The 17,354-nt window shown below is 24.3% G+C and overlaps 1 protein-coding gene across 1 annotated transcript in view; it reads right to left on the reverse strand.

The window, feature by feature from the left end:
* Positions 1-15,619, reverse strand: part of LOC117170863 (ubiquitin carboxyl-terminal hydrolase 22) — a 28,259-nt gene extending 12,640 nt beyond the window's left edge. Inside the window, exons 1-4 of the mRNA XM_033357906.1 lie at positions 15,404-15,619; positions 14,700-15,324; positions 6,323-6,455; positions 2,793-3,008 (exon numbers count right to left, since the gene is read on the reverse strand). Coding sequence (XP_033213797.1) covers positions 2,793-3,008; positions 6,323-6,455; positions 14,700-14,819 — 469 coding nt within the window. The 5' untranslated portion in view covers positions 14,820-15,324; positions 15,404-15,619. The remainder of the gene's footprint in view (positions 1-2,792; positions 3,009-6,322; positions 6,456-14,699; positions 15,325-15,403) is intronic.
* Between the last annotated feature and the right edge of the window lie 1,735 nt (positions 15,620-17,354).

Genomic DNA, 17,354 nt, shown 5'->3' on the forward strand with positions numbered 1-17,354 from the left:
CTATTTTGTTAAAAATTGTTTTTTTCGTTGAATCCAACTGCTTATTATGGTTAAAAAAGTCGTCTTCCTTGGTTTATGGAGTCATAAATAATAAATATTTGTTTAAACAATTTTTTTTATTAGCATGAATTAAATATTACCTCATTCTAAATAAAAAGTGGACAAAAAGTTGAATATTTAAAAAAAAAACCGCATTTTTCTACCATTATTCAAAGGGAATATTATTTTAAAAAATTATAAATAGTTTATCGAATGATTAAATTTATAGTTGAAAAATTAAAGTCAAATTTTTAGTTTAAGAAATTGAATAGTTAATAAAATTGTCGTTAGTTTTTTACTTAAAAAATTTAATATTGAAATTTTTATTCCAAAAATTAAAGTCAAATTTTTAGTTTAAAAAATTGAATAATTAATTTTTTTGTTAAAAAAATTGAATCGTTAAATTTTTAGTTGAAAAAAAACGATTTTAAATTTTTACTTAAAAAATTCAATATTTAAATTTTTAGTTATAAAAAAATGGAATAATTAAGTTTTTGCTTTCCAAATTGGATAACTCAATTTTTAGTTAAAAAATTAAAAAGCCAAATTTTTAGTCTAAAAATTGAAGTCAAATTTTTAGCTTAAGAATTAAATAGTTCAATTTTTAGTTTTAAAAAATGGAAAAATTCAATTTTTAGTTAAAAAAAATGGACGAATTAAATTTTCAGCTACAAAAATTAAATAGTTAAATTTTTGGTTGAAAAAACTGAATAATTAAATTTTTTAGTTAAGAAATTAAATAGTCAAATTTTTATTTTAAAAAATTGAATCGTTAAATTTTTAGTTTAAAAAATCGAAGTTAAATTTTTACTAAAAAAATTTAATATTTAAATTTTCAGTCCGAAAATTGAAGACAAATTTTTAGCTTAAAAATTAAATAGTTACATTTTTAGTTAAAAAATGGAATAATTAGATTTTTGATTTACAAAACTGAATAATTCAATTTTTAGTTTAAAAAAATGGAATAATTAAATTTTTCCTTAACAAAATTGAAAAATTCAATTTTTAGTTAAAGAAATTAAATAGTAAAATTTTTAGTCCAAAAATTGAAGTTTAATTTTTAGCTTAAGAATTAAATAGTTCAATTTTTAGTTTAAAAAATAGAATAATTAAATTTTCAGCTACAAAAATTAGAAAGTTAAATTTTTGGATGAAAAAATTGAATAATTAAATTTTTAGTTAAGAAATTAAATATTAAAGTTTTTAATTTAAAAAATCGAAGTTAAATTTTTACTAAAAAAATTTAATATTTAGATTTTCAGTCCGAAAATTGAAGACAAATTTTGAGCTTAAGAATTAAATAGTTTAATTTTTATTTAGAAAAATGGAATAATTAAATTTTTGCTTTAAGAAATTGAATAATTCAATTTTTAGTTAAAAAAATTCAATAGCCAAATTTTTAGTCCAAAAATTGAAGTCAAATTTTTAATTGAAAAAATTAAATAGTCAAATTTTTAATTTAAAAAATGGAACCTTTAAATTTTCAGGTTAAAAAAACACAGTTAAATTAAATAGTGATATTTGTAGTTGAAAAAATTGAATAATTAAATTTCCAGCACAAAAATTGAAGTCAAATTTTTAGTTAAAGAAAATAAAAAGTTAAATTTTTCGTTAAAAAAAAATGTTCAAAAATAATAATTCATTCAATAATATTCAAAGTAATGTTTTAATAAAATTTAAGGTAGAAAATTAGGTAGGATACTGCTACCTGATAAATTATTACATTTTTTAATGAAAATTTATCTAATCCAGTTTTCGCTTTTGTACATCATTAAAATGTTTTGTATAAAATTTTCTTTGTAATTAAAAATTATTTCTATTCAATGAAAATGAAACTAATTCATGTTTTGTCAAAAATTGTCCTCTTCTTATCTAAAAAAAAAAAAATGAATCTCTAGGCTAAAAATATGGAATCGAAAAAAATGTTAATAAAAAATTAAATGAAGTTTTGAATTTGTCGAAAATTCTTCTTGTTTGGTAGAAAATAATTTTTTAAAAATTAAAATTGAACTATTTTGTTGGAAAATCAACTGATTCGTTGTAGATTAAATTTGTGTTCGAAAGTTGATATTCACGGGTTAAAACTTCAACTATTTGGTACAAAATTAGACTTTTTTGTGAAAAATTAGTTTTTTTCAGTTGAAAATCAACTCTCTTTAATGAAAATTTAACCCGATTTAACCATTTTATTTTTACTTCAAAAATTAAAAGCTATAATTATAAAATTTTAGAAACGAAAAAAATAATTAATTTAGATTTGGAATTGTTTATTTAACTGGTTAAAAATGAATTTGTTTTTGTAAAAAATTCCACAATTTATTAGAAACTTTAACTATATGTTTGAAAATTTATGTATTTTATTGAAAAGTTTTTTTTTTTTTTGGTAAAATATAAATTTGTTTGGCTGTAAACTGCTGAAAATGTAGAAACGAAAAAATATATAAAGTAAAAATTAGGTAAAATATATAATTTATAAAATAGTCCATTTTTTAAATTATTTTGCTTGGTTAAAGCTTCAATTATTAACTGATGTACTTTATCGAGAATTTTTATGTTTTTTTTTTTGTAAAAAATAAATTTTCTTGGTTGAAAATTAAACAGTTTGGTTAAAAGATCCAAATACTTAATGAAAATTCGTCTTTTTTTATTCGAAAATTTATCTTTTCTTCGCATAAACTTCATTTTTTTATTTTAAGGATTGAATTATTTTGCAAAAAATAAATGCGGATAGTCAAAATTTAAAAATTATTTACCTATAGTGGAATTTTCTACAACTCGTCTTCGGCGTGGATTTTTTCTTAACAATTCCGCTTCGGTTTGAGTGGGTTCCCACGATCGATAAAATTCTCCTAAGCTTAACGACTTTGCGGATTCGCTCCATTGTGATTTTGCAACTGCTAATAATTCTCGGTCGTAGACGTAGTCTCCGCATTGAAAGCATAAAATATTTCCGTAACACAAGTCCACAGCTGTAAATAGAAAAGATATTAGAATGAGGAATTTAATTCAAAAATAATTCACGTAAATATTACAGTGAAAAGGGAGCTAAAAAAGCGAAAAATAGGGTCATTTTTTCACGAAAAAGGGAAAAAGATTTAACATTAATTTTTTAATTTAGAAATTACTTTTAACATTAAGTTTTTTTTACAAATTGGATATAGTTACTAGAACACATTTGACGGTAAAATTTTCATTTTTATTTAAAAATTTGGAAATGGAAGAGAAACTGTTGAAAACTCAATCAAAATTTAAGAATTTGAAATTAGATTAAAATTTAAATTAAAAATCCTATTTAACGTCCAATAATCAAAGTGACATCAAAACAAAAATGAAACAAAAATCCTATTGTAATTTGAATTTTTTTTTTTAAATAACAAAATATTAATAATTTTCGGACAAAAATAAAAAAGAGGAAAGAAAAATGAGAAGGCAGCCAACCACATCCCCTTCCTTCTTTTTATTTTTATTATCAGCAAATTACAATAAAATAACATTCAAAATTAAAATTAAAAAACAAATAAAATTGTACTTATTTTTAAACTATTTTAAAAAATATTAATTTAATTTGATTACATTTTCCCGAAAACGAAACGCTGGTAATGCAATTTTATTTATTTTTATTGTCAATGATATTTTATTGTAATTTGATAACAATAAAAACAAAAAAAACAACTTTTTTTTATTTTTGTCCGAAAATTATTTTTTTCAGATTAAAATAAGATTTTTTGTTGTTTTTGTTTGTCCGTTGTGGTCCAAATTTTATCGTTGGAATCTTGTTTTTTTTTTAACAGGAGTTTGCATGAAAAATCAATGTTCAATTTTCTTGAATTTTAATTTCTTTTCAATTTTTAAGTGCGGAAAATTCAATGATCAATTTGATTCAGTTTTCAACAGTTGATAATTAAATTTTCTTCTATTTTTAAGAATCGAATTTTCAAATGTCTTTTTGGCAAAGACTTAATATCTGAGGTGGAAAGTTCAACTGTTTTGTAGAAAATTGGTCTTTTTTGTGTTAAAAATTCAAAAATGTGGTTAAAAATTCAAATACTTTTTTTAAAATTTAATTATTTTACTGAAAATTAAGAGCGCTTAAAATTTGGATTAAAAAATTTCATTGCACTATCACGAAAGTTGAAAAAAAAGATAAACTTCTAAATATTAAATAAAATGGACGAAAAAACGCTTTTTTTTTAATTATAAAATCAGATTTTGGTGTTTGAGATTGAACTTTTTTGTTCCAAATTCATCATATTTTGGTCAAAATTAACTTTTTTTTATTAAGAATTAATATTATTGGTTTTAAAAATAAACTATTTTGGTATCAAAAATCGTGTTTTTTGTTTGAAAATTCAACAATTTGGTTTCAACTTTTTTGAAGACTGAAAATTTTTTCTTAGTTGAAAATTTCGTCTATTTTGGGTGAAAAATCAACGGTTTGATTGAAAATTAACTTTCTGTTGTTGAAAATTGATATTTTCGGGTTTAAAAGTAAACTATTTTGGTAGAAAATTGAAGACAAATTTTCAGTTAAAAAAATTAAATAGTTTCATTTTTAGATGAAAAAAACTGAATGATTAAATTTTTAGTTCAAAAAATTAAATAGTTTAATTTTTAGATTTAGATTTAAAAAATTTAATATTTAAATTTTTAGACAAAAATTGAAGTCAAATTTTTAGTTAGAAAATTAAATAGTTACATTTTTAGTTAAAAAAATTGAATAATTAAATTTTTAGTTAAAAAAAATTAAATAGACACATATTTATTTTAAAAAATTGAATCGTTAAACTTTTAGTTTAAAAAACGAAGTTAAATTTCTACTTAAAAGATTAAATATTTAAATGTTTAGTTCAAAAATTGAAGTCAACTTTTTATTTAAAAAAATTAAAGTTAAATTTTTAGTACCAAAACTGAACTCAAATTTTAAGCGTGGGAATTAAATAGTTACATTTTTAGTTTTAAAAAATGGAATAATTACATTTTTACTTTGAAAAATTGAATAATTCAGTTTTTAGTTGAAAAAGTCGAGGTTAAATTTTTACTTAGAAAATTAAATTTTTAGACAAAAATTGAAGTCAAATTTTTAGATTGTAAAATTAAATAGTTACATTTTTAGTTGAAAAAATTGAATAATTAAATTTTTAGTCCAAAAACTGAAGTCAAATTTTTAGTTTAAATAATTACATTTTTAATACAGAAACTTAAGACAAATTTTTAGTTTAAGACTTAAACAGTTAAATTTTTAGTTGAAAAAAATGGAATAATTAAATTTTTAGTTGAAAACAATTTTTTCCTTTCTTATCCAAAAAATCTTTCTTGGTAGATAGTCCAACTTTTTTGCTGAATATTCATCTATTTTCGCAAAAAATAATCAGCTATATAGTTAAAATTTAACTTTTTTGTTCAAAATTCATCAAGTTTTGGTAAAAATGAACTTTTTTTTTATTAAAAATTCATATTATTGGTTTTAAAAGTAAACTATTTTGGTATCAAAAATCGTGTTTTTGTTTGAAAATTCAACAATTTGGTTTGAACTTTTTTGACTTGACTGCAAATTTTTTCTTAGTTGAAAATTTAGTCTACTTTGGGTGAAAAATCAACTCTTTAGTTGAAAATTAACTTTTTGTTGTTGAAAATGGATATTTTCGGGTTTAAAAGTAAACTATTTTGGTAGAAAAATGATATTTTCGATTTGAAATTTTAATTACTTAGTTGAAACTTAAATTGTTTTTTGTAAAAATTCGTATTTTCGGGTTTAGAATTAAACTATTTTGGTTGAAAAATCCTCCTTTTGGCTTCAAAATTCATCAAATGGCTTTAATTCTCAACCAAAAGATTGACAGCAAAAAAAATTATCAGGTTTTAGAAATTTAGATGAAATTGTTGGTAAAGTTAAAAAATGTGATATGATGAACAATCTATTGTTAAAAAGGTGTGTTTTTCTACTATAAAATAAAATATAAAATTATAAAACTAACTGCCAAAAAATGGTTCAGCCACTTTTTGCGTTCAACAAAGTAAAAAAAATGTGAAAACTTCTTTTTTCTTTCAGGGAAGACAAATTCCAGGACCATGAGAAAAATTCAAGGGTTTTCCCAGGTAAAAAAGAATGCAGGGGACTTTTCCAGCTTTTCCAGAACGCTAGACACCCTTAATTTGATGTTTCTTAAAAAAAAACTTTTTGTGCAAAAATTGGTAATAAATTTGTTTCTTTATTGGAACCAAATTTTTATTTTTTATTTTCTGAAATATATATTAAAGACATAATGATAAATAATCATATTACCTAAAAAGTGTTTTTTCGTTTTAGCATGTTCCTGTATGTGGCCTTTAACGTAACAGCCGAAGAAAATGCAGTGGAGACACGAATGTAATCGATCCTTGTACGTTTTGCACGTGTGGCAGAGACAACTGACTGCCTGTAAAATTAAAATCACACTTATTAATTAATTTCGAAAGGTTTCGAAATAATTCAAGGAATTTCGAGAGATTCATTATTTGTTTAAATAAACAAGTTTGAAATTAGGAAACTTAAAATCTGAGTCAGGATCCATTTTAAACAAAAAATTGAGAGGCATGAATAATTCTCAAATTCTCTAATATTTATTTTACCTAAAAGCAGCTGGGCTAAATTTTATTTAATAGAATTAATTTTTGTTCTTTTCTTATTCTTTACGAATTACCGTTTGACATAATTTTATTTCACTTAATTACTATGCAATATAATTTTTCTTCAAATGTCGAAAACTACATTTTGAATCCCTTTAAATTGTCATTATAAATTTCTGAAAAGTTTCAAAAATAGATATTTTAACTGTCGAAAATTCAAGAAAATTTATAATTGAATTTTCGACAGTTAAAAGACCTATTTTTGAGACTTTTCCGAAATTTATAATGACAATTTAAAATTATCAAAGGCTAAGAACTCAATTATCATTTTCAACGCTTGAAAATTAATTTTTTTTCACTTTTCAACAAAGTTAAAAAATTGTTTGAAAAATTATATTTAATTTTCAATAGTTCAATTTGCTACTGTTGATAAATAAATTATTGATCTTCAATTCTCGACACTTGAATATTCAATTTTAAACTTGCGTGAACTGAAATTTCACCACTTGAAAATTAATTTCTAATTTTCTTCAATATTTGACAGTTAAAAATTCAATTTTCGACAACAGAAATTTGAGTTTTCTTCAACTTAAAGGAACGGAATTTTGAGTTTTCTCTAATTTTAAATAATTGAGTTTTCATATGTTCAAAATGCAATTATTAATTATCTTCAATTATAAATTTCTTTCAATTTTCAACAAAAAACTTTCAACTGTCAAAAATTAAATTATCAATTTTTTTTTCACTTTTAAACAGTTAAATTTAAAAAAATTTATATTTCATTTTCAACAGTTCAATTTTCTACTGTTAATAATTAAATTATTGCTCTTCAATTTTCAACACTTGCATATTCAATTTTAAATTTTTAAGAAATGAAATTTCACCTTTTGTAAATTAATTTTCAATTTTCTTCAATATTCGACAGTTAAAAATTCAATTTTCAACAACCGAAAATTCAGTTTACTGCAATTTAAAACAATTGAATTTTGAGTTTTCTACAATTTACAAAAATTCAATTTTATTAAATGATTAATTGCCTTCAATTATAAATTTTCTTCAATTTTCAACAACAAAGCTTTCAACTGTCGAAAATTAAATTATCAATTTTTTTTCAATTTTAGATTGTTGAAAATCCAATTTTCAACAATACATTAATTTTTCAACTGTTCAATTTTCAATTACCAATTTTTTACTGCTGATAATTCAATTATTTACCTTCAATTTTCAGCAGTTGAAAATTCAATTTTTAAAAACTAAATTTTCACTTTTCTTCAATTCAAAACAAAACGAATTTGCAAAGTCTGAAAATTGGATTTTCAACTGTTAAAAATTCAACGGTTAAAACTCAATGTTCAATTTTCTTTAATTATTCATTTTCTTGAATTTCCAAAACATGAAAAATTATTTTTCTTCCATTTTCAATAATATAATTTTCAACTATTGAAAAATCAATAAGCAGCGGTATTTAATTTTCAACAGTAGAATTTTCTACTGTTGGGGAGATAATTAAATTATTAATCTTCTTTAATTTTCAAGAATTGAATTTACATTTGTTGAAAATTCAATTATCAATTTTCTTCAATTTTCAACAGTTGAATAATCAATTTTTTAAAATTAAATTTACAGCTGTTATATTTTCGATTGAAAATTGAGATTTTTTTATTGAAAATTAATCTTTTCTAGTTGAAAATTCATGTACTTTGTTAAAAATTCGTCTTTTGGGTCAAAAAATAATTTCCTTGTTTGAAAACTCATTATTACTTTTTTTTTTTAATGCAACTGTTTGGGTCTGAATTAAACTGGTTTCGTTGATGAATCAACAATTTGGTAGAAAATTAAACCATTCGGTTGAAATGTTATATTTTTGGTTTAAAAAATATTTGATTAAAAATTAAACTATTTTTATGAAAATTAACTTTTTATCTTAAAAAATAATATTTTCGGTTTCAAAATTGAACCATTTTTTTATCTTATAAATTAATCATCTTGTTGGAAAATTAATCATTTTGATTAAAAACTAAAATATTTATTTAAAAATTCGTCTTTTTTAGTTGAGAATTCAATTACTTAGTTCATATTTCAACTAATTTCTTAAAAATCATATTTTTTAGGATTCTCCTCTTTGATTTAAAATTTAACCTTTTTGTTACAAATTCTGCCTTTTTTGTTAAAAAGGTTTTTTTTTAATCTGAAAAATTCATGTTACATAAAAGGTTTTTCGCAACTTTCGAAGTGGCGAATATGAATTTAGTTTAAATTTCTATATAAAAGAAATAGTATAATTATATTTAATAAATTATACCCTAAACAAATATAATTAAAAATGTTTCTAGAAATTGTTAGGCTGGGGCTCTCTGTGATTAGGCTACGCTCCTGAAAGTAGCAGATGTTATCTTTAATTTTAGTTTTTAGATATTAATTTTCCGATTTAAATAAAAAATTTATTGCACACTTTTTAAAACAATTATTCATTTGAATCGGCAATAATCATGTTTAATCTAAACATTATCAACCATTTCTTTTCTGGTTTTACACTATTTTTGGAAAGGGTTAAACTGCGATTGGCCACCTGGTGTCAAAAATCTGAATCAGAACAAGTATGTAGGATTTAAAAAATGCATAAAATAAAATTATTTTGCTAGTTCACGTAAATTTCGATGCATTATAAGGTTAAATCAATTTATTTGGAAGCGAACATGAAGTTGAAGTAAATTTTTATTAACTTATAGACGACGGGAATTGCTGAATCCTTTTTTTCGATATAATTTTCTTTAAAAGTAATTACATTATTTAAATTTCGCGGGAAAATGTATCGCCTTAAATTAGGTATTTCAGGCTAGGCGGGGAGAAATTTAAAATGTATGGACGCGGGGGGCTAAAAAATAATACCAATTGCATGGGAAGAAGCTTTATTTTTTTTAATATCATGGGAAAAAAATACGTTTTCAACATAAATGTATTTGGATTTTAAATTTTATTTTTAAAAAGCTGTTCAATTAAATTAAAAAAATCGATAATTTTTCTGTGACGATTTTATTATTATATTGAATATGAAAAAAAGAAGAATAATACCCAAATAAACTTATCGCGAACATCATTTTTTCCCATGTTTATTATAAAAATTAAGTTTCGTCACATGCAATTGGTGTTATTGCTTGGCCCTCGCCATGCGGACATCTTGCCAAGTGACGTCACGTCCTGAAATATCTAAATTACAAAGCGCGCGTAATTCAAATGGTATATTATATTCAAATTATAATTTGTTTACCTCATTCTAGAATGTTTGTAAAAAATGTTGATGTATTTATTATTATATATATTTGCTTCAACAATAAATGCTCTTTTAATAAATAAATAAATTTGTATTCAATAAAGCTTCTTTTCTGTCCGATCTTGAATGATAAGCCTATTATCTGAAACATTTGCTCAATATACATTTTTGAACTTTTTTTAACCTTAATTAGGGCCTGATTCCAATTACGAAGTATAATAAAGAGCGCAGACTCTATCGGCCGCTTCAGAAATTTCTTATGCAAACCAATGTTGCAACAAATCCCGAAAGATGTGCTAGTATCATTTATTAGAATTTCACAAAAGCTCGACCAAAAAAGCTATGGGATATGGTTCTAAAACCCTCAACGCTCTTAAGGGTGCTAAAAGCCGGATCTAACCTCAAAATTGAATTAGCCCCTTTTACTTCATAAATACTAGAATTACAACTTTTTTAGATACTTAGTGTCTACTGTTTCGAAGCAATTCTGTATCCAGAATGAAAAATTGGCTAATCTCAATAGTACTTTTTGTGTAAAATTATTTATTTTCCAAGCATTCAAAATTTCGAGGTTATGGCCTGTTTCCAACGCCCTTAATCAGGCCCGTCGAGAGGAAAACCCGGGCCCGGGGGTTGGGAATGACAGGCTCTTATATGTAATTTAGAAAATGTAAAATGCAGGCTGATGAAAATTCCGGGCAAGGGAGAACCCCCTCCCCTCCCCCTATAAGACCGTAATATAACGTATTTTTGCGTAAAAATTGCAAAAAACTACAGGAAATGATATATATTTTTCGCGACTGCGCATGATTGTTTTCTTAAATGGAATTTTTATTCCCAAGGATTCCAAGAAAATTGTTGCACATGTTTGAATCCAGTAGCGTCCCGATCAACGGTACCTGCGGGCTGCATCCTAAATCCCGTTATTCGCAGATTTAACACACAAAAGCAATCCCGAGACGCCCTTTCAAAGGGTCCTATTGTTTTCACTTTCCAGAGGGTGAATCATTTTCACAAGAACGAACGCGGAATATTTCTAAAATTTCGAGTGTAATTTTATTTCGGAGCATTTTTAAATAAAGAAATCTAATGTAAAAACTACAAATAAAATATTCATATTGATCGCAAAACGCAAATATTTATTTTAAGCCAAATAGATGAATTTTCAAACAGTATGATTAATTTTTGACCGAAGAATACAAATTTTCAACCAAATAAATGAATTTTTAACGAAGTACTTGAATTTTTCATTAAAGAAATTAATTTTCAATCTAACTGGTGAATTTTTGAACTAAAATAATGAATCTTTAACTGAAATAGTTGCATTTTTAACAATAACAAAATTAGTTTTTACTTCAAAGGATTATTTGTCAACCAAACCAAAAATAATTAAATTTTAACTTAAAAAATAAATAAATGTTCAATAAAAAAGTCGTATTTTCAACTAAAAAATATCTTTTGTCAACCATAAAATTGAATAATAAAATTTGTAGTAAAAAAATTAATGTTTAACCAAATAGATGTATTTTCAACTAAAATTGCAAAATATTCAACTGGAATGATAGTTAAAATTTCCGTACGAAATAATAAAATAATAAAAATCGTTTTCAACGAAAAACTGAAACAAATCTTCAACAAAATAGTTAAATTTTCGACCAAAAATTCCTTTTTATCGAAAGAAAAAAACAAGTTTGCAATCAAAAAGCTTATTTTGCAATCAAAGAAATGACTTTTTAATTAATGTGGCGAATCCTCAAAAAAAAAGAGTTTAAATTTCAACCAAGTAATTTTATTTTCAAGCTAAAAGATGATTTTTAAACTAAAATGATAAATATTTAAACAGAATACTTGAATTTCTAACCAAAAATATTTAAATTTTTAATTAAAGAAGACATATATTGAGCCAAATTGTTAATTTATTAACTAGAATAAATCAATTTTCGACCAAAACTGTAAGGCATATAGTTAAATTTTCAAATGGAGAAATTTATTTGGAACCAAACCCATGAATTTTCTACAATAAAAGGCTAATTTTCCACAAAGTATATATATATTTAAATAAATCATTTAATTTTTAAATAAAAAAACAATTAATTTTCAACAGAATATTTGAATTTTTATCCAAAAAGATAGATTTTCATCCAAAAAAGATAAATTTAAAAAAAGGAAAAAAAAAACAGAATAGTTGAATGTTACAATATTATTTTTAATTTAAAAAAAAAAGGATTTTTAGTAAAATTGTTAAATTTTCCACTGGAATAGTTACATTTTTGGTCTCAAGAATTATTTTCATGACAGTAATTACATTTTCAAAGAGATGAATTTTCAATTAAGAAAGGCAAATTTTCAGCAAAATTGTTAAATTTTTAACTAGAAAAAATCAATTTTCAACCAAACTAACAAATTTTCAACTAAAATAGGTGAATTTTATACAGAGAAAAAAGATGAATTTTTAATCATAAAGATAAAAAAAATAGCTGAAATTTTAATTAAACTAGACATATTTTAAGCCAAATTGTTAAGTTTTTTAACCAGAAAAATAAATATTCAACAAAATATGTAATACTTTAATTTTTAAATAAAAAATATCAATTTTCAACCAAATAGTTGAATTTTAATCCAAAAAGGCTAAATTTTCAACTAAAAACAGAATTGTTGAATTTTCCGATAACAATATTATTTTTAATTTTAAAAAAAGGATTTTCAGTAAAATAGTTCAATTTCCTACTGGAATAATTAAATTTGTATTTAAAAAATTATTTTCAACAAATTGCTTCATTTTCAGAGATTAATTTTAAATTGAGAGAGAAAAATTTTCAGCCAAATTGTTAAATTTTTAAACAGAAAAAAAATCAATTTTCAACCAAAAGGATGAATTTTTAACTAAAATAGGTGAATTTTATACCCAGCAAAAAGAAAAAAATTTTAACCATAAAGATTAATTTACATAAAAAAAATAAGAATTTTTCACAAAGTATAAAAATTTTCAAATAGTTTAATTTTTACATAAAACATATCAATTTTCAACCAAATAGTTCAATTTTCACCCAAAAAGACCATTTTTCAATCAAAAATGGAATAGTTCAATATTCTGTTAAAAATCTATTTCTTCATTAAAAAAAGAATTTTTAGTAAAATAATAAATTTATTATAATAATTTATTATAATAATAAATAAAGTTATAATTTAATCAGAGTAAACATTCCAAAGTATTTATATAGATTTCCAGAAATTATAAAAAAAAATTAATATGCCACGAGATTTCCATAGATTTCTAGAAATTTGAAAAAATGTACCAATGTTTCAAGGAAATTCTATAAATGTCAAAAAAAAATCTAAACTCTAAAGGGTTTCTAGAGATTAAAAAAAATTCTCAATATTCCACAGGATTTCTAGAGATTTTAAGAAATTTAAAAAAGATAAGAATAGTTGAATATTTGATTAAAAATCTATTTCTTCATTTTAAAAAAAAATAATTTTTAGTAAAATAGTAAATTTTTTACTGGAATAGTTAAATTTTTAGTTAACAAAATTATTTTTGTTACATTTTCAAAAAGAGATGAATTTTCAATGAAAATGATGAATCTTCAAACCAACAAAATTAATTTTTAATTTGTATTATAATTCAGAGAAATTCTAAAAACTAGTTGAAATACTTTTTTTTTTAATTCTAAAAAGAGAACTTTTAAATTTTGACGAATTCCGATTTGCAACCGGAATTTTTTAAACACCTGTCTTCTAAATTCGAATAATAATTTTTTTAAATTCCCAAATTTTGCAATAAACAAACGAAATTTACATAAAATTTCGTAAAAACGGTTGAGGAATAAGTATAAAGCGACACTTCTACTTTAAAAATGAAATTTTTCCACTCATAAAACCTGTTTCGATCAAGTAAAAAATGTAATCAGAAAAGTTATAAGCAGGGCTCTCAAGTCACAAACCGCCCCTGAAGAAAACGTGAATGAACCGTTTGTGAAGTGCACGTTGCTGGGAAAGCGTGTAAATAATGTCCATGTGTTTGTTTGTCATTCTCTCCACCAGGGAAATTTGACAGTTCTCTTAAAACACTTGACACTCGCGAAAACAAACGACTATTTAAAAAAACACTTCAATAAAAATGAGTAGAAAATTACTAAAAATACTAAAAAAAGGAGATACTTCAGAAATAGTAAGAGAAAAACTAGAATCCTAAAGCCGGCATTTCCCGGTAGGAAGAGAAGAGAGAAAAATTCAGAATATTCGAATCAAATGGGCGATTTTTCGCTCATATTACCAATCAGAGGGAATAGGAAAAGAGCAAGATGCATTTCTGTTTCATGAGCTCGACATAACCTCAATTAAATTTAAAAACAAATTGTTTACATATCGAAACGAGTGTAGGATGAAACAAGAGTAAATAAAATAGGAAGTGACGTTACCTTATTAGTAAACATTCATTTTATTAAAGTTCGAACACTGAAAAAGAAACACTTTTTTCGAAAATGAATGGCACTCGTATTACGGAATTTCCCGCAACTCTAGCCCTGAATACCGAAAATTCCGGGAGGGAAGACAGTTCCTAAATAACTCCTGAAGATGTAGATTGAACAATGAAGTGGTTTTTAAGCCATATTATTTAATAATTACTCAAAAAAAAAAAAAAAAAAAAACAATAAACAAAAACATTTGAAAGTTTGCTGTTGACTGGAATTTGTGAGAAAATGTATTGTATATTTGAAAGAATAGAAAACCTGAATTTTTCTCTTCTTACTGGGAAATGTGAGATAAAAAAAAGTCCCACCTTCCTGATCCTGGCCTCGTTGGAGGTGCTGGTGACGAAAAAAGAGTGGATCACTTTGTAGGGCTGTATACCCTTGGCTGCCTTGAAATTATTCAAGTGTATGCAGCCATGGTCGCTCATCTCAGGCTGGCACGAGTGATGGCGTGGTTCGTATTCAGGATTTTGTTTTTGCGAATCGCAGCCAATTCTGGGAGCCCCTTTTGACTTCCCTCGGTTTGCGGGCCCTGACACTCGAGGGGATCCGGTGAAAAAACGATGTGACGAACAATGTGCGCGGGGCGTAGCGTGCGTGTCGTTGACATGGAAAATCTTCGGAAAACTGCTTTCATATGTTCTCGTCGTCTTGTCAAGTTTCCGGGCGAAGCTTGGAAAATGGAATCGGTTTTTGGGTTGGAAAAGAAAGCGCGTCGAGAGAGAGCGCCCGATCACGAGATTTCGAGGATCTACGGGTCGCGATTCGACACCCGGGATCCCACGGAAACCAGCCGGTCACTGCTAGTGCTATGGTGGGGTGCCGGTACGAGCGGCTACCCCCTCCTCACCTCCACTTTGGAGCCTTACCTTAAGGCCGTCCCTGAGTCAGACGTGTGTTGTGTGGGTGCGGTGCCCCAAGGAGGAAACTGGTCTGTAAAATTTTACAGTTTTGGAATAAAAACACTCGAATTAAGGGTTTGGAGACTTGGATAATAATGTGTGGTACTTACTTTTTATTGGTAATTTTTTTGTGAATAATACAATGAAAATGGAGAGGATGACTCGACCTTTTAGCAGATTGGAATTTTTTTTTATGAATTTCAGGATTCAGTGGTGCTGTGTTACGATCACAGGCAGGTGTTTCTGGTAGACGATTAAATTTAATTTTTTTTCTTTTTCTTTAGTAATTTTTTATTTTTTCTCTCGATTTTCTAATTGTTCACTCACCTACAGACCTTCGAGTCATGCGACACCCACTCAGATTACCCCCAACATACCCCATCCAAGTCAACTGGAACGACCCACCCACTTGCAGTGCGCCACTGCAAATATTTTGAAATATTTTAAAGGATTTCTTGAGATTTCTTGGGATTTTCAGAAATTTCAAAAGATTTCTAGAGATTTCAAAATATTTAAAAGATTTCAAATTGTACGAAAAAATTTCTATAGATTTCCAGAAGTTTGAAGAAAAAAACGTAAAAATATTTCAAGGGATTTCTAGACATTTCTAAAATTTCAAGGGGTTTCTAGAGATTTAAAGAAATTTAAAAAAGATTTTTAAATATTGCAAGGGATTTACAGAGATTTCAATAAATTTGAAAAATTTACAAATATTTCAAGGGATTTCTAGAAATTGCATTACTTTTTTAAAATTCAAAGGGATTTCTAGAGATTAAAAAAAATTATTTAAAGATCTTTAAATATTCCAAAGGATTTCTAGAGATTTTAAGAAATTAAAAAAAATTTAATAAAAAATATTTCAATGGATTTCTAGAGATTTCAAAAGATTTAGAAGATTTCAAGAAATTCATAAAGATTTTAAAACATTTCAAAGTATTAGATAGATTCCAGAAATTAGAGAGAAAAAATTTTAATTAAAAAAATTTCCAAATATTCCAAATTATTTATATAGATTCCCAAGAATTAGAAAAAAATCAAATTAAAAAAATTTCTAAATATTACAAAGTATCTATAGATTTCCAGAAATTAGAAAAAAATATTTATAAAATTTTTTTTAGACCTAACTGGATTTCTAAAAATTTCCAGAAATCTGAAAAAAATACAAATACTTCAAGGGAATTCAAAAAATTTATTTAAAAATTTAATATTCCAATGGGTTTCTAGAAAATTACAAAAATTATAAAAGATGTTCAAAAATTCCCAAGAAAATCCCAGAAATTACAAAAAAAAATGTAAAAATATTTCAAGGGATTTCTAGATTTTTCAAAACATTTTTAAAATTCCAAGGGGTTTCTAGAGATTTTAAGAAATTAAAAAAATTTTCAAGTATTCCAAAGAATTTCCAGAGATTTCAAACAAAAATTTAATTTAAATAATTCAAGGTTTTTTTAGAGTTTTACAAAACAGTTAAAAGATTTCTCAATATTACACAGGATTTCTACAGATATCCAGAAATTAAAAAAAAAGTTCAATTATTTCAAAAGATTTCTAGATATTTCAAAACATTTGAAAGATTTCGAGAAATTTGAAAAGATTTCAAAATATTTCAAAGTATTTGAATATATTTACAAAAATGAGAAAAAAATATTTATAAAAATGTTTTCATATGTCACGGGATTTCTATAGATTTCCAGAAATTTGAAAAAAATGTACAAATACTTCAAGGGAATTCTGTAAATTTCTAAAAAAAATCTAAAATTCCAAGGGGTTTCTAGAGATTTAAAAAAATTATGAAAGATGTTTAAATATTCCAAAGGATGTCCAGAAATTTCAAAAAAATTAAAAATATAAAATATATAAAGTTTTTTTTAGAGATTTCAAAACAGTTAAAAGATTTTTCAATACTCGACAGGATTTCTATAGATTTCCAGAAGTTAAAAAAAAATGTAAAAATATTTCAAGGCATTTCTAGAAATTTCAAAAAATTTCTAATATTCCAAGGGGTTTCAAGTGATTTTGAGAAATTCAAAAAAGATTTTAAAGTATTCCAAATGATTTCCA

The sequence above is a fragment of the Belonocnema kinseyi genome, chromosome 4, assembly GCF_010883055.1.
Source record: "Belonocnema kinseyi isolate 2016_QV_RU_SX_M_011 chromosome 4, B_treatae_v1, whole genome shotgun sequence".
NCBI lineage: Eukaryota > Metazoa > Arthropoda > Insecta > Hymenoptera > Cynipidae > Belonocnema > Belonocnema kinseyi.